This window comes from Drosophila montana, unplaced genomic scaffold (assembly GCF_035044405.1).
Source record: "Drosophila montana isolate Dmon_TW-CO22-7 unplaced genomic scaffold, ASM3504440v1 contig_3200_1, whole genome shotgun sequence".
NCBI lineage: Eukaryota > Metazoa > Arthropoda > Insecta > Diptera > Drosophilidae > Drosophila > Drosophila montana.
In genome coordinates this window covers 3,008,888-3,025,867 of record NW_026998080.1, presented here as the reverse complement: position 1 = coordinate 3,025,867, position 16,980 = coordinate 3,008,888, and the positions used below count along the sequence as shown (strand labels likewise).

Genomic DNA, 16,980 nt, shown 5'->3' with positions numbered 1-16,980 from the left:
AAATTGTTATATACCATACAATAAAAACTAACTTCATTTCGGGCACTCTCATGACCCATAAACATTGCCAAATTCCACAGCACAGCCGAGATTTCTGCGACCCGATAAGCAGGAGCCAGCAGATTGACCCAAGAAAATTGCCAAGCACCGTTGGACACTTGTGTCCTGGACAAAAATACAAAGAGGCCAACACGCAACATTAAAATCAACCCAAAGCCTGCTGGGATGATGACAGAGTTTGGCATGCTTCTAGGTGCCAACTTGAATTCCAGCGTACTTTAATTATTCGCACAGTCTGGCATTTATTTCGTGAATAGCATTTATAACTTTCGCCGTTATTCACATGAAATCACGCAATTTATTTAGTATTATGACGTCGGCCTGGCCTCCCACTCCGCGGGTCGATTACCCAGTAATAAGCCCGCTTTATATTGCCTCATTTTTCCACTGTAGAACAGAGGTTAACTATCTTTCTTCAAGAAGAAGAAGGATTACGAATCTGAATAAGCCTCTATTAATAGATTGTGTGAGGTATTCCTTGATCCGATCCGCAGGAGTTATTTGGTTGGTTGTTTTTCAGGAACTCCTGTCCATATACTTATTTTTTTAACTGTAGTACAGAGCATTTCTTTCTTTATTGAAGAGAAGGCTTTCGAATTAATAGATTGTGTAAGATATTCCCTGATATTCCTTGATCAGCAGGAGTTATTTAATTAATTGTTTTTCAGGAAACCCCATCCATATATTTTTTCTGTTTAGTTATAATTTCAAGTGAACTAATTAAAGATTGATTTGAGTTATTCATACAGTCCCGAAGTTATGGATAAGGCTATAGGCAACCCTCGCAAATAGTCTGCGATGTCAAGCAGTTGAACCTTAAGGTAAATTCGTAAACTCGCACCTGTGTATGTATTGTGTACTCGCACATTGTGTGCACCTTACGATTGTCGAGTGCGCCTAATGAGTGCAATGACTTGTTGCCCTCCCCCTTGCCCTCCCCGGTGCCCACCCCTACGGAAGCCCTAGACGACCCAGAAAGCCTGAGCTATCGTCTGGGAACTTGGCGCAGCCGCTGGTCAAAGTTGTTGGGGCCTTCGTAGGAGCCCTACGTGTAAATCAACAAAATGGGTTACACGGCATAAGAGCCGGACTGGAGCTCACTCCCTCGATTGCATCGACCAGGCCCTAATCGCATGGCCTGAATAGGCACAATGAACGGGCTATGGTTTCCTCGAAAATACTTTCACTCACTTTTACTTTGGCTTTTGCTCATTGTAATGACCAAAGGCGGCTTGGGTCTGGGTCCGCAGTTGGTTTCCCGTTGGTTGTCAGCCGCGCCGTGGCCACAACACAAACCTCGGACTTGGTTGCCAACATCATTAGCTTGGCCATCAGCCAGCGGTCAGTTCCAATCGCAACGCCATTTCGAAAAGACGCGCGAGCTCTCCCAAAACAACCAAATCCCAGCATACTTATCAGCCTTGGTCATCAACGCGACGGTGCTCTAATTTTGGAATACCCTCTACCGAAACGCCTTGGGCAGGTTATTTTTATCGCAACCGGACACTTTCGATTATTCAATGAGAATCAAAATGCGCTCCTGCGGCCCCAGTTTGATCAAATACGTTCTGTTTGCCTTCAATGTGCTATTTGCGGTAAGTGAAAAGTTCACCGATCTTTGGAAAGGAAAAGGGAATAAAGAAAATTTTAAATTAGCTAAGCTAATTACCAAACAAATTTCTAGCTTTTATGACGGAATAGTTTTAACTTCTTTAAAACTTCTTTTAAATTTTGTTTTGATTTTGATTGCATTATTTTCACATTGAAATTTCTTATCTAAGTAAAGCGAACATGAATTGCAGATAAAGAAAAATAAATTTCATTTGTTGCTTAATAAAAGCAGATTATTTTCTTAATGTACTCAGCTACCGCTTGACACAACATTATACAAATCAAATGAATGTTTAATTACAATTTTTAAGGAAAACTAAGTCGTCATTTTGAATCCTTATTTATCCTATCTAATTAGTAAAATATCAGATTAAAGTTCAAATTTAAAACAAATATTTAATAACAAGAGGAAAACTCAGCTGCCAGCACTTCGTGTCTATACATTCGCCCCTCAATTATTATGAATGTACTTATCTTTGTGATTATTAACAAATTAAGTAAACAAATAAAAACAATTTTAATTTCTGCTGTATTTGAACCGGCGACCTTGCGGCGCTGTTCTACAGTTTAGTCTGTGAATTAGTCAGTCAGGACAAACTGCTTCGTATATATTATGATGATTCACAACAATATGTACCCAATCAACATTTCGATTTGACAATGGAAGCTCCTGGAAACTCTTAAGTTTATTATTTGAATAATTCGTTAAATTTATAGACATACTCGTGGAATGTGAAAGTTAGTTATTCAGTTTAGTGTACCAAAAACAATAATACAATAGATTACCCCGAATAGTCAATATTTAAACCCAAATAGTAAATTTGTATAACCTTATAAAGGATATTTTATTCTGTCGAGAGACATAGTCGTCTCTGACCACAATTTTTATATGCATCAGTATTTCTTCTGCTCCGATTTTGGTTTACAACTCGAACATTAAGTTGTTGTTAGAAGAACTTTTCGTATTATCAATTAATATTTTATACCGTGCTCCTAAAATACACATGTTGTAATTATAGGGAAAATCAATCATGTTTAACTTTTATATTGAACATCTTCTATAAATAACGAAATTCACAATTCTCATAGCACATCTGCCAGTCCCTATGAAATCGGCTGTTTTAGAAAGAATATTTAATCTTCGGTGTGCCGAATATTGCCGCTCTTCGTTATTTTTAATAGTTTTAGTTAACTCACGGTCAACATATGCATTTGCTTATTTAGATGATGACTGATAAAAAATGACAACATTACTTGTCATTATATGAAATGGCGTGCTTAAGAATAAAGTAACTCACGTGTAATTTAAATAAACTGCATGTAGTTAGTTGCTCTTGAAAAATATTATTAAACTATATGACAGCAAAATATCACGTTTAATTTAAATAATGTAAATAAACTGAATGTAGTTTGTTGCTCTTTACAAATATGAAAAATTATATGGCAGCAGCATTGGATAATTGATAATAAGCAGCGGATAATGGATAATTGAATAGTGCATAATGAATAATGGATAATGGATTGTGGATAATGGATAGCAGATAATATAGAGTGGGTAGCGGATAGTGGATAATATATAGTGGATAATGGATAATAGGTAATATACATTGGATAATGGATATTGGATAATATATAGTGGATAATGGATAGTAGATAATATAAAGTGGATAATGGATAGTGGGTAATATAAAATGGACAATGGACAGTGGATAAAATATAGTGGATAACGGAAAGTTGATAATATATAGTGGATAATGGATAGTAGATATTATAAAGTGGATAATGGAAAGTAGGTAATATATATTGGATAATGGACACTGGATAATATATATTGGATAATGGATAGTAGATAATATAAAGTGGATAATGGATAGTAGATAATAAAAAGTAGATAATAGATAGTAGATAATATATAGTGGGTAAATGATAGTGGATTATATACAGTGGATAATATAGAGTGGATAATGGAAAGTTGATAATATATTGTGGATAAGGGATAGTAAATCAATTACAGTGGATAATGGATAGTGGATAATTTGCATTTGTTAGGCGCGCACAAAAGTAGGCAGCGCAATTTTCAATGCCACAAGGCTTCGGCCTTTCCATTGACCAGCAGCGACAACAACAACAACAACAACAACAAGTACAGAAATGACGGCATGGAAATGCCATTGACTTGGCTAAGGTTGTGGCAGTGGCAATGGCAATGGCAGCAGTTGATGCCTTATCAGGCAATTAGAGTTAGTAATGCAAACAGAAAAACAAAAACACGAAAACCAAGTCATACGAGCAAATGCGTAGGTTTTGATTGGGTGGGTCATTAAACAAATTGTGCCATGGATTAGTTATGGGCCATATAATGGCCGCTGCTTGAGGAAAATCGATGACCAGGCTCTGTTTAATTATATGTGCGTTTGATTTGCCTTGCAGCTTTCCGGTCTCGGCATACTGGTGGCCGGTGCCATCGTCCTGGCCGATGTCAATGAATTCAACCATTTCGTGGAGGGACGCGTCCTGGCGCCGCCAATAGTGCTAATTGTCACCGGGCTGGTCATCTTCCTCATTGCCTCGTTGGGCTGCTTTGGCGCCATCAAGGAGTCGCCCACTCTGCTCCTAACGGTGCGTACACACACCCGACACACACACAAACACACACACTCACTTACCTGTTACTTACCTGCCAACAGTACGCCGTGCTGCTGGCCATCATCTTCATCGTGGAGCTGGCCGTGGGCATTGCGGCGAGCGTGTTCAAGAAGGATCTGGAGGGCATGCTGAAGAACTCCTTGCAGGAGTCGATTAAGCGCTCGAACAGCGAGGACACCATCGCCTGGGACAACGTCCAGCGCAAGCTGATGTGCTGCGGCGTGGACACGCCCGCCGACTGGCGCGCCCTCAGCCTGAACAAGACGCTGCCGGCCAGCTGCTGCCAGCCGCAGTTCATCGATGCCGCCGTTGGCCATTGCACGGAGTCGCCGGCCCTTGGCAAGGACAAGTATTTCCAGGAGGGCTGCGTCGGCAAGCTCAAGGAGCGCATCGATAAGAACGCCGTCATTCTGATTGGCGTCGGCATCGGCATCGCCTTCATACAGATCCTGGGCATAGTCCTCGCCTGCTATCTGGCCTCGGCCATACGATACGCGCGCCAAGCGAACTAAGCAATCTCCCACCAAGCATCTAGTTAATCTCAAACCTAATATGGATCTCATGTCAGTCCGTTAAATATATACAAACATGAGCCTATTTTATTCCCTAGTCAATTTATGCATTACGACAAGTTTAATTCCGCTCTGGAGTACTTTTCCGCCCTCTCATCGAGATAAACGAGACTCGCTCAATTCGGTATCTAGCTAAAACTATAAAACTATAGCTATAAATAGAACTTGGTTCTAGATACTAACTAGTATGACAGTTATTTTTCTACATTTCTCGGGAACCGCAGATAAGAAGGAAATCATCGTGAAATTCTTGAACACAAAAAATATTCCTTTGAGCGTTCGTCGTACTTCAAAACGCAACAATCTAAAAAGTTAATTGACTTTGATTAAATTATTTCATTTTCATTCCTTTTAATTTTGCAGCTTACCTTTGAGTAATCGGCTTTACAGTGTCCCTTAACCTTTAACCTTTTGACTTATATGCATACGAGTTTTTATCAAAAATAAAACAATTAAATTGCTCCAAGGAATTGTGTTTAGTGTCTACAATTTATTGTTTTCAGCTAATTTCAGTTGCGATTGGCCAGCACAGCGTCTTCAAGCACGGATTCCCGATACTCTAGTTCAACTACAACTACGAGGATGCATCCGGAGATTGTGACTCAGCTGGGTGCGAGGCTGTTTAACGAGTGCGCTCTACTGCTACGTATGAAGATCTGCCCGTGGGCGGGGCTTGAATGGGTTTTATTAGGGCAAATGCATAACTTGGTCCTGTCCTCGGCCGTGTCCACTCTGCCGTGCCTCTCACTCTCACTCTCGCTGCAGCAAGGACTCGGACAGGCGTTCGATGGCCGTTGTTGGCGTCTTCTTGACTTCCTTCTCGCCAGCTACGGCAGCCTCAGCCTCGGCCTTCGCATCGGCGGCCTCCTGGGCCCTGGCCTCCTCGTGCTCGCGCTGCTTTTGGAACTGGCGGAATTCCGTGGGCGTCAACATGCCTCGCAGCACGGTATCATAGCTGACACTTACGCCCTTGGCGCACATCTTCTGATGCAGCTTCCAGCACTCGCGCTCCTTGATGCTGCACACGTACAGCGGGAAATTGTATTCCTGCTGCTGCTGCTGCTGCTGCTGCTGTACATTACAGTTGGCCGCGTTGTTCTCCTTCTTGTCCTCCTCCGAAGTTGAGCCGGATGCGTCTGCCAGCAGCTGCTGCTGCTGCTGTCGTTGACGCGACTCCATCTGAATGCCCGACTTGCTGCCAGGCTCACTGAGGAAAATGGAGACGGGCGGCGCGGTCGGGGGTCGATTGGCCCGAATGCGCGCTGCCAGCGGGGCAATCGATCCGCGCCTGATCATGTGCGAGTACTCCTTGGAGGCCAGTTGAAAGGTGGGCGGATAGCTGTCTTGAAACGAGACTGCAAACAGAGTTAGTCCATCTGACTGATCCTAGCAAATACAAAATAAATAAAACAAATAATTAAAAAAATAAATAAATAAAATAAATAATTAAAAAAAATAAATAAAATAAATAATTAAAAAAAATAAATAAAATAAATTATTAAAAAAAATAAATAAAATAAAAAAAATATATAAAAAAATAAATAAAAAAAAATTTAAAAAAATATACAAAAAAAATATTTAAAAAAAATATATAAAAAAAATAATTAAATATAAAAAACAGCGCCCCTTAATTTGTCTCTCTCTCTCTCTCTTTTTTACTCCTTCCTCTCTTTCTAACTATATTGTGAATATCTTTTATCTAATGAAAAAAAACGAAAGTTTTGGAAATACCTTTGAAAGAAGTTTATCTTTCTTTTTGACCCATTTTTTCTATTGTCCAATTTATTATCTCTATGAACTCGACTATTCCCGTGACTATAACAACTCAAGAAATCAAAGATGGAATGTAAGATCAACTTCACGTAGCTCCCCTCCCAGTGAGAAACTTTATTTATAGTCAAATCATATGTAAAAATGCAATTATTTCCCTGCTTCCAAAGCTGTCCTTTCTCTGGTATCAAGAATAACTAAGAATAAGGAGTTTCCTTGAGCTCAAGTAAGCTCTGCACTTACCCGATTTGCCCGTTTTGCGCAGCAGAGGCGCCCGTCGCTGCGGACTGCGCTGCGATGTCGCCGGCGGCTGTTTCTCGCTGGAGGCGCAGGAGTTCTCCTCACGCTCCGAGTCGCTGCCCTCGGAGCTCAGCAGCGACACCAGGGTAATAACATCCGGCGCAATGACACTGCGCGTGCGACTGAGGGCTTTCTTGCTGGAGCCGCTGGCATCGGTGCTCAGCATGGGGCTGGCATCGGGCGGCACCGAGGCCACCGAGGAGGTGGCACGCGTGAAGATCTTGCGCCTACGCAGCTTCTGCTGGCTGCGCTTGCTGGCGGCGCCAAGTGAGCTCTTGCTGCTCTCGTCCATGCGCACCGGAGCGGACATGGCACGCACCAAGGGCGGACGCCGCTGAACGGTCAAAGCGGACGCGACGTTCTCCTCAGTGGCAGCTGGACTCGTGGTCGGCTTAGCTGCTGTGCTCTGCTCCTTGACCAGCTCGCTGCACTCCGTGGCGCTGTCAATGTCGCTGTGGCTGGGCTCCTGCTCGTTGGTGGCGCGTATTGTCTGCGCCAGCACAATATTGAGATTGATGCGATTCTTGTCCGCCTTGGCGCTGTGGGATCAAAGCAGCACATGAGTGTTTACTGACTGACTGACTGACTGACTGACTGACTGACTGACTGATTGACTGACCGAGTGACCTACTCGGGCTAGGCTAAATTTAAATCAAATTATTCGGCATTAGTTTGCAATTTATGCTGTGCTCGATTCCACATGCAACATTGCGACCCGAAATAGAAATTAATTCGTGCAAATGTGAAGGCGGCAACGCCTAAAACCTCGCCCACCTGCTCCTCCTCCTCCTCCTCCTACTCCTCCTCCTCCTACTCCTCCTCCTCACGCAAAGCTCCTGCAGTGCCTTCTCCAGTCTGTCCGTCTGTCTGACTGTGTGCATTCGAATTTGAAAACGAAACCATGTCAATTACATTTACAATTCGCGCCCAAAAATTGTGTTGTTTGACTCCGGCCAAAGTTCAATGAACCAGTTCCAGTTCCAGCTCCAGTTACAGTTACAGTCACAGCTATCTAATCACTCCGCTCGCCTGATGATCGACTTAACTGTGCCGCGACGCGGTGCATGAGTGACATGTAAGGCGGCCCGTACTCGAGCACGTCTCCAGGCCCGGCCCGGATCCGGGCCCGCATGTCAGCCGTGTGTTTGCGCCCGCCTAATCATATGCACTGCACACATACATAGAAAACATTGATGTCGGCGTCAAGCATGCAAATTGCGAAAAGTATCGAAAGTGTCATTTAGGCATATTTATTTAGCAAGCGCACCTGGAGGTGGGAGGGGGGATGTGGGGGAGTAAAGGGGAACCAGCTCGTTTTATGCGAATATAAAAATATGCATTTATATGTTAATAAGCTCTACGCATGTGGAGCTGCAAACTTGACAAGGTCAAACCAATAATTGACATTCTTGCATACAAACTAAACTTCTTCAACTTTTCCTCATATGTATACATATATACATATGTATGTATGTGTGAGTGTATGTATGTATGTACAGATATCTAAAGAAATCCCTAATAATCAAGATTATTTGTATGCACATGATTTTTACAGGAACTTCTAAAAATGTGGGTGCAACAATTTATTTGACTTATACAATTTAAATTAAATTAATTAAATTTTTTAAAAGCAGTTTGTTAGAAAATTAATAACGATTTCGATGTCTGGCTCTTTGTAAAGATACATTTTTTGGAAGTTTGTCATATGAGTAAAATTTTACTCAAATCGGTCTAAGATGGCATATTTCTGCCTTAGGAACGAAAGGTCGAAGATTAACTTTTTATATGAAGAACTTTTTTGTTATACCCTCGCAGAGGGTATTAAAATTTTGTCGTAAAATGTATAACGCACAGAAGGAGACATCTCCCACCCCATTAAGTATATATATATTCATGATCAGTATCAACAGCCGAGTCGATATAGCCATATCCGTCTGTCCGTCTGTCTGTTTCTATGCGAACTAATCTCTCAGTTTTAAAGCTATCTTTATAGAACTTTGCAGAAGGGCCGCTTTCAGTTCCACGCAATACATATGTCGGACCACTATATCATATAGCTGCCATAGGAACGATCGGTTGAAAATTAAGTTGTATGGAAAACTTTATTATTTTTCAAGACATCTTAACCATACTAGGCATTAACTACTTTTGCTGTCCTTCTTAGATAAGGACAAAGCACTATGAGCATTATGAGAACGTTGGTTCTGCAAGGGTATTAAATCATCGGCGTGCCGAAGATAGCACTTCTTTCTCGTTTTTCAATTGTTTTCACCATGCTCCTTACATACTTATGAGCCTAATCTTATCGACAGCAGGCTACTATATCATAATTTTGTTCTCTAAGATCAATAATATATTTTACTGGGTGCAGATTTTGATAACGACAGGCCTATGGATTCGTAATGTGGGTCAGTCATTATTATGATTTATGTATGTGTACGAGCAAAATTCATTTGAAGAATCTAATCGCACAACGATCCCTAAATGTTCTGCATTTATATATACTTCACATCTGCTGATACAAATATAAAATATATATAGAACAATTTGTCTTCAAATCATTCAAGCTTTCTTTTGACGCTGTGGCTGGCGTCGGTGTTTATAGTCCGATCTTCATGGCAACCAAATATGTGCATGTACCAGAACTAACTTTAAGGATGCGATTCTTTTCAAAATTTAAGAGAATGGAGGCGAAATATTTATATTCTGTTAATACTCCATATACGAGAGTCTACCCAAATCTAATTTCATGATTAAGAAATCAAGTCTTCAAATCTGTGTTTTACATATTGACAAAGAAATATAAACTTGAATTGGTATATACCATATGTGAAACAGAGAGACAGTCAAACATGGCTAGATCGATACAGGACATTATTCTGATCAGGAATATAAACGGAGCTGCATATTAAGGGTATAAATACCAATCTCACTTCTAGTGTATAGCTATTTATAGCTATAGCTAATTAAGTCGAAATCTATCAAAAATCATAAAGCACTGCGTAGTAAAGCAAACATTAATTAGTTTCGTGTAAGCCGAAACCCAATTTTCTAACGACAATTGATAACAATGTTTTGGCCATAAAATGAAAGCAATCATCTATAAACAACTCAATGAAAGTAATATATTGTGAGTTTGATGTTTTCTTATAAAAATACTTTGTGATGTCAGCTTTTTTTATAATGTTGTGTCATTTTAATCGAACTCTTGTTATTGATTAATTGCTTGTAAGTATCTACGTTAACAATATTAAGTCGTACGAGTAACATAAACTAGTAGATGTTCGACTTTTAAAAATAGTGCTAAAATTATATTCTAGCAAAAGGTATTACAATGCTGTCACGAAATGTGTCACACATATTTAGGAGACGACATCTCCGACTCAATAAAGTTCTTCTATATATATTTGATCGGGATGAATGACAATTAATTTCAATGCACACTTATACTCTGAACGCATTGTTAAACGAGAAAGGCTATCTTTGGTCAAGATATCTTGAAAAACAAAAAAGTTTTCAATACAACAACTTAATTTTCGACCGATCGTTCCTATGGCAGCTATATGATAAAGTGGTGCGATGTTGATAGGATTTGCATATATATCAATCAAGATATCTTGACAAACAGAAAAGTTTCTTATACAAGAACCAACTTTTTGATCGATAGTTCCAATGGCAGCTATATGATATAGTGGTCCGATCCAGCTGGTTCCGACATATGTTCTGCGTGTAACAGAAAGAGGCACTTCTGCAAAGTTTCTTGAAGATCGCTTTAAAGCTGAGAGACTAGTTCGCATAGAAACAGAGAGCCGGACATAGCTATATCGACTCGGTTGTTGATACTGATCAAGAATATATATATACTTTATGGGGTCGGGGATGTCTCCTTCTATGCGTTATACATTTTGAGACAAAATTATAATACCCTCTGCAAGGGTATAACAAGTCACCATTTTTTTGATACCCCTCCTTGCAAAAGATTATAAAGGTAACTTGAAAGTTGTTAAGATACCCAAGATACCCCAGATACCCCAAACGATGTATATAGGCTATCTTAAAGTACACACTCTTCTATAGAAAAAAGAGTATAATCCTTGAAATATGTAGCTTTTTGGATAGACCTCCTATTCCCCCAATATTTAAACAAATCTCTTATAATATACACACAGTTCAGGCGTAAAAGAACGTTTCGGTCGAAAATCTTTCAGTTTACCAAGATAACTTCACAAAGCTTTGCACTGCTCCTTGCATATCTGTAAGGGTATTTTTTCTCCGGCGTGCCGAAGATTGTCGCTCTTCCTTGTTATAATTACTATACACACAGTTGGATGCCATATTAATTGTGAGGCTGTATTGGAAGGAAGCTGGAATATACGTAACGCCAGCTCCGTTCTGGGCATCTCCTCCACGCCCGACTAGAGCACTTCCAATTGTTGTACCCCAGGAAATTGTGTACCCCTAACTGGAAATGGTGCTCAGTAATTGACTCACTTTTCTGTCTCTGTTTGGGCTTCCTTCTGCTCCTCCGGCAGCCGCTGCTTCTGGCCACCGTCACCGGCCAGCGGCGTCTTCTGCAGTGAGGATGTTGATGACCAGGCCACCAGGCTTTTGTCCCTCAATCGAATGCCAAGGTCTGCCTGTGAGGGCGTCAGCCGGCCCGCCATTCTGGCCGCGGTTTCGTCAAGGGCCAGCGATGTCTGGCGACTCAGGCGGACCGCCGGGCTGGGCGCGTACAGCTTCTGGCGGATGTTCTCAATGGAGCGGCCGACGGAGAGGCCGCGCGTCAAATAACCGCGCTGCTGGGCTGAATATCTGCTTACCCCATGGGCGTGGCTGGCCGGCTCCATCAGGGAATGCTGCTTGCGCACGGCCAACGACGCAGTCGCCGTTGACGTCGACGACGACGTCGACGTTGTTGTCGTCTGGTAGCGACGGCGGCTTGCCACGGACAACGACATGGCCAGGAGGAGTGTGTGGTATTCCGTTTGAGGGCTGAAAGCCAACTGCTGTGCGAACGTTTCGGCAGAGAATCAATTGCCGCATCCACATCGAATGCAAATCAATTACTTTGCCATTAGGCAATAGCCCAGCCAATAACTTTGTCAACAAAGGCGCCGAACCCACAAGCTGGGCCGAAATCCCGATCGAAAGCAAAATCCAGTCACGAACCAGCGCCGGCTGCCACTTGAGTTGACGTCAACTTTCACTTGCAGCTAATTTGCAATTGTTATGGCCAGGTGCCAGGATCCTCCGCCTCGCCGCCTCAGGTTCCCGTTTCCAGCTCGGGCTCTGCACCGGGTGGCTGTGACTTCCACGTCCACTTTGTCTGCCTGCCGCGCGCCAACTGCGTTTTGTGAATGAAGCGCGCCCGCTGGGAGCAGCTTCGTCATGTTGCCAACAAACAAGCAAACAAGTCAACAAACCGACAAACAACTTGGCGGCACGGGCGTTGCTAACGCCCCCCTCCACCAAGACACACCCGCAACAGCACCCACTCCCGTATCCGTATCCGTGCTGGAAGCGGCGCCATCGCCAGCGGTGCAGCGGCTCGGCTGTCGCTCGGCTTGACTCCTACTGAACTGTTTGTCCCATTTCCGCCGGAGCGCACACGTGCAGGCAACGCCGCAACGAGGGCTGCCCTGAAGGTATCACAGCCAGCTCCTATTAGAGTTCTCATTTATTTCATTTCTCCGAAGTGGGGCAGCGGTATCCAAAAAATCAAAATACATGATCCGTATATGCTATACTGGAAGCTTCGGGTCAGATTTGGTGGCTCTAGCTTTTAAAACCAACGAGATATGCTCAACAAAGCAGGAATTCGATATCGATTCTTATCGATTGCTTGGAAGCGGGACAAGTTATCGATTATCGGAAACAAACTCGTGCTGCGAGGGGACTAGGAGGACCTACAGCTAAAATTGCAAGTCTCTAGCTCTTATAGGTTCTGAGATCCTTGCGTTCATACATACGGACGAAAAGACGGACAGACGGACGGACAGACAGACGGACATGGCTAGATCGACTCGGCTATTGATGCTGATCAGGAATATACATACTTTTTATATACTTTATGCTTCCTTTTGCCTTTTATATACATTTGCACAAATACATTATACCCCTTTGACCCATTGCAGGGTATAATTAATTAGTTTAAAGCACTTTAGGATACAATTTCTGATGAGTTTTTTAATAAAAGATCGTAACTGACCTGACATAAGACTTAACTTTGATTTCGATTGCATAATCTCATGCTTCTAATCCTTTTCATCCTTTGTCGGGTATTCGTGAATCGTCCCTCGTCAGGATTTACGACTGATTGGCTGACTGGCAAGTTTTGCCAACTCAATGAACTCGCACGAACTTTTGTTTTCATTTCGACGCCTGCCGAATATGGTATATCGCCCGGCACACGCCCACTTTGAATGCTATCAAATGGGCCGAGAGGATTACGATATTTACCCAAGATATCGCAGTGCGTATCCTGGCCAAAACAACGGACCCAATGCATGAATGAATGGCCGGCGGGCGAGAGTGCGTGAAGTCAACTCGTGCAAGTCGCTCAATGTCAACAAATGTTAGATGCAAATTTCCAACAGAGAGAGAGAGAGGGGGAGTAGTAAAGGGAGGGGGGGGGAGTAGTACGAATATCTGATGGCAAGTGCAAAACTTTCACATTTGTGACAATTTCAAATTCATCAAAGACATGCAAAGTTGTATAAAAAGTTTGTCGTGCACGCTGGCAATCAAAAAGTAACGAACATAACTGGAAGGGAGTCGGAGCTGGGCGGGATGGGAATGGGGATGGGCCACATGGTAGTAGAAACAATAGCAACAAAAAAACGAAAACGAAACGAAACAGGTAACAAACAGCAAATGGCATCGAGCACCAAATCAAGCCCATTTCAGGGTCACATGCCATTCATATATTCCCGTCCATGCGAGTATTTCGATATATATTCGAATAGATTCTATTGCAGCCGAAAATCATTGCGAGTACTTAAAACAAAACGGAAAGTCGAGTCGAGCCCGAGGCGCATTAATCATATCGAGTCGATATTTATTGGGCTTTCCCTCAGCACTTTTCTCTTGCCGGCGATTTTGGCAGGAAAATTCATTTTCGCTTTTCGCAATCTCGAGTCAATTATAATAGAAATGAGCTAAACAAACGGCGCTAAATAAATTCATATTTGTCAGGCGGTGTCAAAATACCAGCCGGTACGAGCAGGCACCACATTTGCCCGGTTTGCCCGGTTTGCCCGGCCGAGATCCCAAAACTATTTCAATTGACGATTGCCATGAAAAGTGACTGGCTACGAGTTACCCTGCAGGACTTTTATTCCCTATTATTCAACTCATTGTAACAATATAATTAATACAATAGAAATACTGCTGTCGCATAGAAAATGATTCGTTGAATGGAAGGGGCTAGAGTCAAGGCAGGAGAAATAAATAGAAATACAATAAGAAAGGGTGTGTAAGAGAAAACGAAAGAGATGGATTGAGAGAGAGAGAGAAAGAGAGAGAGACAGAGGGAGAGCAAAAGCAGAGCATGTTATCAAAGCATGAACAGCTGCAAGTCTTTTGAGTCATGAGTCATGAGAATTGCATAGAAGGGCAGTATTTACCAAATACGTTTTTGTACCCTAAATTTATTTAAATTCGCTAACAAAAAAAAATTAAAATGGTTTAGTTCAAATAGACAGACAGAATTGGGCATATCTAATTTCAAAAAGCATATATATTCTAGTTCAGCATTAACAGCCCGATTGATTAAAGATGTCCGTCTATCAAAAATTTTGAACGTAACTGCTCGTCCAGTTTTCTTCACATTATTGTTTGCTCTTTCATTTACCATTTAAATTTGTTAGAAACCTATAACGAAATACTGTTTTTGACCTTAAGAGCTAGAGGTACCAAATTCGGAATGTAGACTCTCCTAAATTATACAATTCCTCCAAAAAAATTAAAAAACAAATGTTTAAGGTTTACTCTATGGCTTTGGTATTTACACACATTTGAAAGCCATATTTATGGCTTAACAATAAAAAATAATAAAAATCGCACAAAAAGCACCGAAGTTAAGCCCCTAATCATTTCCCGTAGTAAGAGGTTAAGGGAAAAAGGGGCTCAAAGTATCTCCCAGACGGAGACTGCCGTCTTGTTTTGATTGGCAGCGCATCGGGAAGTGAAATTTGTCTGAGATGGATTGAAGAGAACATGCAAACATACATAAATACACATGCATATGCATAAGAGAACCTACAATGCCGATATTGCCCGGCGTTGCCCATCTTTAAATTTAAAAATCACTTTTCCACCCACTTTCCGCGCGTTTGAAAATGCAAATCTTCTCCAACACATTCGATGCCCTATTCTCAGCCTTTGGCTATATGTTTGATGTTGTTAAGAATGATTAAGGGGTTATCAAACAGGTATATATATACATGTATTTGATTATTATTACATTTGACCCACAAAACGTGATAAGCTCTCATGCTCCTGATTGTGCCTATAAGGGGTAACAACAAATGCGAATCTCCATTAGTCGCGCGCCGAGAGTGCATTCAACGTGATGCAAATGCGTTCCAGTTTATTGATCCTGTGCACGATCCTGTGGAGCCAGTCTGTAAGTAGTAGGGATCTTCCAATTGCGGACTTAAGCAATATCTGAGTGCAATCCTCAGCTCTGTGTGCGGGCTGACGAGGCGAATGGACTGCGGATATTGGAAGCGCAAAAGTGCGGCAGCTTTTTAACGATAAGAATAACAAATGGTCACGAAGTTGCCCTGGGCTCCAGGCCTTGGATGAGCCTGCTCCGCTTACGTCATGGAGAAAACGAGGCCTTTGCGTGCGCCGGGACACTCATAACCGATCGTAAGTAGGATCGAGGATCGAGGATCGAGGATCTCTTGAGAGGAACTAAAATGAAATCTAATTTAAACGCAGGCTTCGTACTGACCGCCGCCCACTGCTTGACGCGATACGAACTGTAAGCATGAGAAATTCAAATGTTACACATTGGCTACAATTGCAATTTACAGGGTATCCGTGCGCTTGGGCGAGCATCAATTGTCTACGGAAACGGACTGCAAGCCAGCGGGCAAAACCATCCGATGCTTGCCGCCCGTTGAGGACATTGACGTGGAGCGTGTGTTCAAGCACGCGGACTACCTGCCGGGAACGAACCACAATGACATAGCCCTGATCAAGCTGGCCCGCCCCGTGGAGTTCAAGCGTGAGTATTGAGTATTGAGTTTGGCTCTTAATAATTCGCTGCTTGTAGAACACATCAGGCCCATTTGCTTGCCGATTAATGCAACGCTACAGCAAACGGCGGAATCGAATGAAAATTTTGTTGTAACTGGTTGGGGCACCACGGAGTATCGTTTCGAATCCGATGTCCTGCTGGAGACGGCCATCGATACACAGACTCGCCGATTGTGCTCAAACTCGTTCGGCCGGGAAATCAAACAGACCCAACTCTGTGCCGGGGCACTCACGAGCGATTCCTGCAGAGGCGACTCCGGCGGCCCGTTGTCATACCCAGCCATATATTCGAACAGACAACGCTTTGTCCAGTTCGGCATTGTCAGCTATGGTGCCCGCAGCTGTGGCAGCGGCTTTCCAGCCGTCTACACAAACATTGCCAGCTTCATACCGTGGATAACCAATATAATAGGCGCGGATTCCTAATCAGGAAAATGCTAGCATAGTAAATAATAATCTAATTACATAAATGACCTCATTATCATAATGTTATGTTTGATTACAAGCATTAAGCTTGGACGATTTTTTTTAATGCGTTAGATTTCCAAAGCGTTATAACATTTAAAATTTAAAATTTGTTGAAGCACAATAATATTCCTTTCGGAAGCTTACAAAATGTAAAAAATATAATACAAATGCTAGTTTTTTTCTGAATTTATTTTGTAATCTCTACTTTAAGCAAATTCTTATTCAATCCATCAATTTGTATATTTATTTTGTTATCAATATACGTTATTTTACCGCCAAACAATTT

General features: G+C 42.1%; 3 protein-coding genes across 3 annotated transcripts; 2 read left to right on the top strand and 1 right to left on the bottom strand.

Annotated features, from left to right (window-relative positions):
- Window positions 1–1,131: 1,131 nt before the first annotated feature.
- On the top strand, window positions 1,132–5,291 carry Tsp47F (Tetraspanin 47F). The gene is made up of 3 exons (XM_064687183.1): window positions 1,132–1,655; window positions 4,102–4,290; window positions 4,359–5,291. Exons 1-3 carry the CDS (start codon window positions 1,581–1,583, stop codon window positions 4,827–4,829), a joined length of 735 nt encoding a protein of 244 aa, XP_064543253.1. The 5' UTR covers window positions 1,132–1,580; the 3' UTR covers window positions 4,830–5,291.
- Window positions 5,292–5,381: 90 nt separating this feature from the next.
- On the bottom strand, window positions 5,382–12,367 carry LOC135431975 (uncharacterized). The gene is made up of 3 exons (XM_064687406.1): window positions 11,451–12,367; window positions 6,903–7,498; window positions 5,382–6,244 (listed from the first exon to the last, which is right to left on the bottom strand). Exons 1-3 carry the CDS (start codon window positions 11,915–11,917, stop codon window positions 5,640–5,642), a joined length of 1,668 nt encoding a protein of 555 aa, XP_064543476.1. The 5' UTR covers window positions 11,918–12,367; the 3' UTR covers window positions 5,382–5,639.
- Window positions 12,368–15,481: 3,114 nt separating this feature from the next.
- On the top strand, window positions 15,482–16,713 carry LOC135432186 (serine protease grass-like). Its single transcript, XM_064687718.1, has 5 exons — window positions 15,482–15,585; window positions 15,644–15,833; window positions 15,906–15,948; window positions 16,001–16,194; window positions 16,243–16,713. The coding sequence occupies exons 1-5, from the start codon at window positions 15,532–15,534 to the stop codon at window positions 16,650–16,652; spliced, it is 891 nt and encodes a 296-aa protein (XP_064543788.1). The 5' UTR covers window positions 15,482–15,531; the 3' UTR covers window positions 16,653–16,713.
- The last annotated feature ends 267 nt before the right edge of the window (window positions 16,714–16,980 follow it).

Coding starts and splice junctions, on each gene's coding strand:
- Tsp47F (XM_064687183.1), top strand. CDS start 1,581: ATGAGAATCAAAATGCGCTCCTGCGGCCCCAGTTTGATCAAATACGTT. Junction 1,656..4,101: donor CCTTCAATGTGCTATTTGCG/GTAAGTGAAAAG, acceptor TTTGCCTTGCAG/CTTTCCGGTCTCGGCATACT. Junction 4,291..4,358: donor CGCCCACTCTGCTCCTAACG/GTGCGTACACAC, acceptor ACCTGCCAACAG/TACGCCGTGCTGCTGGCCAT.
- LOC135431975 (XM_064687406.1), bottom strand. CDS start 11,917: ATGTCGTTGTCCGTGGCAAGCCGCCGTCGCTACCAGACGACAACAACG. Junction 7,499..11,450: donor GCCCAAACAGAGACAGAAAA/GTGAGTCAATTA, acceptor TTGATCCCACAG/CGCCAAGGCGGACAAGAATC. Junction 6,245..6,902: donor GCGCAAAACGGGCAAATCGG/GTAAGTGCAGAG, acceptor CTCTGTTTGCAG/TCTCGTTTCAAGACAGCTAT.
- LOC135432186 (XM_064687718.1), top strand. CDS start 15,532: ATGCAAATGCGTTCCAGTTTATTGATCCTGTGCACGATCCTGTGGAGC. Junction 15,586..15,643: donor CGATCCTGTGGAGCCAGTCT/GTAAGTAGTAGG, acceptor TGCAATCCTCAG/CTCTGTGTGCGGGCTGACGA. Junction 15,834..15,905: donor CGGGACACTCATAACCGATC/GTAAGTAGGATC, acceptor ATTTAAACGCAG/GCTTCGTACTGACCGCCGCC.